General features: G+C 38.7%; 1 protein-coding gene across 1 annotated transcript; it reads left to right on the top strand.

The window, feature by feature from the left end:
- The first annotated feature begins 361 nt into the window (after positions 1-361).
- On the top strand, positions 362-2,429 carry LOC113326350. The gene is made up of 4 exons (XM_026574096.1): positions 362-821; positions 865-1,278; positions 1,351-2,061; positions 2,149-2,429. The coding sequence occupies exons 1-4, from the start codon at positions 362-364 to the stop codon at positions 2,427-2,429; spliced, it is 1,866 nt and encodes a 621-aa protein (XP_026429881.1).
- The last annotated feature ends 461 nt before the right edge of the window (positions 2,430-2,890 follow it).

Here is a 2,890-nt window from a genome sequence, read left to right as displayed (position 1 = left end):
ATTAGGGTTTGGGTCAGTTTCAGCGGGATTTGCTTAGGTTTAGTGTCTGAGTAAAGGGTGGGGAGCTGAAGATGAAGAAGAATAAGGGGAAGCACAAGCAGCGGATATGTACGATTTCAAACCCTAATTTGTGTGTTTGATGAGTTTTATTTTAGGAGTTTTCTGTGTGAAGTGTGGAATTTTTAAAACCCTAATTTCGTGTGTTGATGAATTGATGAATTTTATTTTAGGGCTTTTCTGTGTGAAGTGTGGAATTTGATGAATTTTATTTTGTTTGTTCATTTAAAGTGACCCATATTATCCATATAGAGATATCAGTGTGTTTGTTGTGAATAGTAAACTTAATTTGCTATTCCCTCACATGGATAGAGATAGAATTGACCTTAAGGAATTTGAGAAGATGTTGCGTGTTAAGTTGCATCTTGATGAAACAGAAATTCCAAATTTATATTGGACCATAGACCCATGTCTGCCTGAGTATTTGGTTACAAATGAAGACTTGTTTAAGTTTTGGGAGCATGTTGTACCTGATGATAAAGGGTTCATATGTTTACAAATGAGTGTAATGAATTCAGAATTTAGGAATGACAATGACTTCATTAAGGATGCAATGGAACAACCAGTAGTAACAATTGATGAGACTCCTAAGAAGGCACCTAAGAGGATTGCTAAGAAGCCAGTTTCAAAGGAAAAGTCAGTAAAGATATCACCTACAAGGAGATCACCAAGGTTGCATGCTCAATCAAAGAATGAAAACTCAAATGGAGGAGCATCTAGGAAGTTGTTGTTCATGGATCTGTTAAATGAAGTGGAATCTCAGGGTTTTTCTTGCCTAAGTCAAGCCACTGTTGTTGGTTCTAGCAGTACAACAGTTGATTAGCTTTAATCATGATTACTGGGTTGATGAAGTAAACAACACTGCTGCAGGGGATAACACTGATGCAGGGGATAAGACTGATGCAGGGGATAAGGCTAATGCAGGGGATAAGACTGATACAGGGGATAAGACTGATGCAGGGGATAAGGCTAATGCAGGGGATAAGACTGATACAGGGGATAAGACTGATGCAGGGGACAATAGTGATGGTGATGATGAGGACAATGTGGTGCTAGAGAACACTACTGTAGATGAATGTCACCCCATTGAAGACCCAAATGCTCCACCAATCTTTGACAGTGATGAAGAAAATGATATTGATTATGAAGATATTGTCAAGACATACAAAGTTGGAGATGAAAGCAGTGATTCAAGCAGTAGTGAAGAAGACAATGAAGAAGGTATGGACCCTTTAGTGTTTATAATTTTTTGTTTATTTTTTACATGTACTAACACTTTGATGTTGATTGCAGTTTCTAATGATGACAAGAATAATGATAAGGATAATGATGGTCCTGAAGTAAATGATGATAAATATTCCAAACCAAAGCTTGATTACCAGAAGTGGAAAGAAATGTTCAATATGCACAGTGATGAAGAAGAAGAACCATTATTCCCTGTAGAAGAAGAGGTGACTCCTGTTGATCCTACTAAGATGGAGGTAAAGTATGCTTTTAATAACAAGAGTGCTTATAAGAAACATCTTAGGGGTTACTGTGTAAAACATAATTATCAGTATACGGTCTATAAGAGTGACAAAACAAGATTAAGAGTGAGATGTAGGTTTAGGGAAGAGTATGGTTGTAACTGGTTTGTAAATGCTAGCATAAAAAGGCATGAGCCTACTTTTATTGTTAGGAAGGTTAATCTAGAACACACTTGTGTTGCGGATCCAAAGAGTTTTAACAGATCCGCGGATCCTGAGTTCGTAAAAGATGTGGTACATGAGAAGTTAAAGCAGACAGCTGGGGCCTTAATTCCAAAGCCTAAACACATTGCAAGAGACTTTTTTGTAACTCATAACATCAATATACCTTATATTTGTGCATGGAAGGCTAGAAATCTTCTTTTAGAAGATCTGTTTGGTAATTATGAAGACAGCTACAAGGATGTACCCATCTTTTGTGCAATGGTGGCTCATACTAATCCAGGGTCTGTTGCTAAATACACTTATGGGAAAAGAGGTATACATTATGTTAAGACATTCATGGTTGATTCATTTATTTGTAAGTGGTGCTCAGTTATTTAATGGTTGGTTACTAAATGTGCAGATAAGACATTCATGAGCATGACTATTTCATTTGCTGCACCAATGAGAGGATTTCAGAAAGCTTGCAGGGGAGTCATAGGTTTAGATGCATGCCATCTAACTGGAAAGCGTGGTGGTGTTCTAATGGCTGCAACAGCAATTGATGGTCAGAATTCTCTGGTGCCTTTAGGCATTAAGGTGGCTAAGAGTGAAACCAAGGAGAGCTGGACTGGGTTCCTCAAGGATTTGGCTCCAGCAATCAATGCACATCATGCTGGCAGGCATCCATGGACATCAACTTAGGGTTAGGGTTTCATTTCTTTACTTTAACTTTCTCATTCCTTTTCTCTTCTTCTTATCTTAATTGGCAGGCATCCATGGACATCAACTTAAAGCCTCCTCCTTATCAAAGAAAAACTGGAAGACCAGCAAAGAAGAGGAAGAGGAGCTATGATGAACCTGAAACTGTGGTGAAGAAAAGGAAATGTGGAAAGTGTGGATCTACTGCTGGTCATAATAAGAGAACCTGTGCTGGTGGTGATGTTGGTAAAAACCCAACTGGATTCATGCCAAGCACCGAGTATGATGCTGCAAACTGCACCTTCACTAGTAGAGATCATCCTGAAAGTAGCAGTGCAAGGGGTAAAGCAAAGGTGAACAAATCCAGAGGTACATCTTCATTTGTTGGTGAGTCAACAGGACCTAAAAACTTTGGAAGAGCACCAACAGAACCTAGCACCCATGGATCTACACAAGATGTTCTG

Source organism: Papaver somniferum, unplaced genomic scaffold, assembly GCF_003573695.1.
Source record: "Papaver somniferum cultivar HN1 unplaced genomic scaffold, ASM357369v1 unplaced-scaffold_10, whole genome shotgun sequence".
NCBI classification, from domain to species: Eukaryota; Viridiplantae; Streptophyta; class Magnoliopsida; order Ranunculales; family Papaveraceae; genus Papaver; species Papaver somniferum.
Note: the sequence above shows the minus strand (reverse complement) of the source record. Positions and strands in the feature narration are given on the sequence as shown.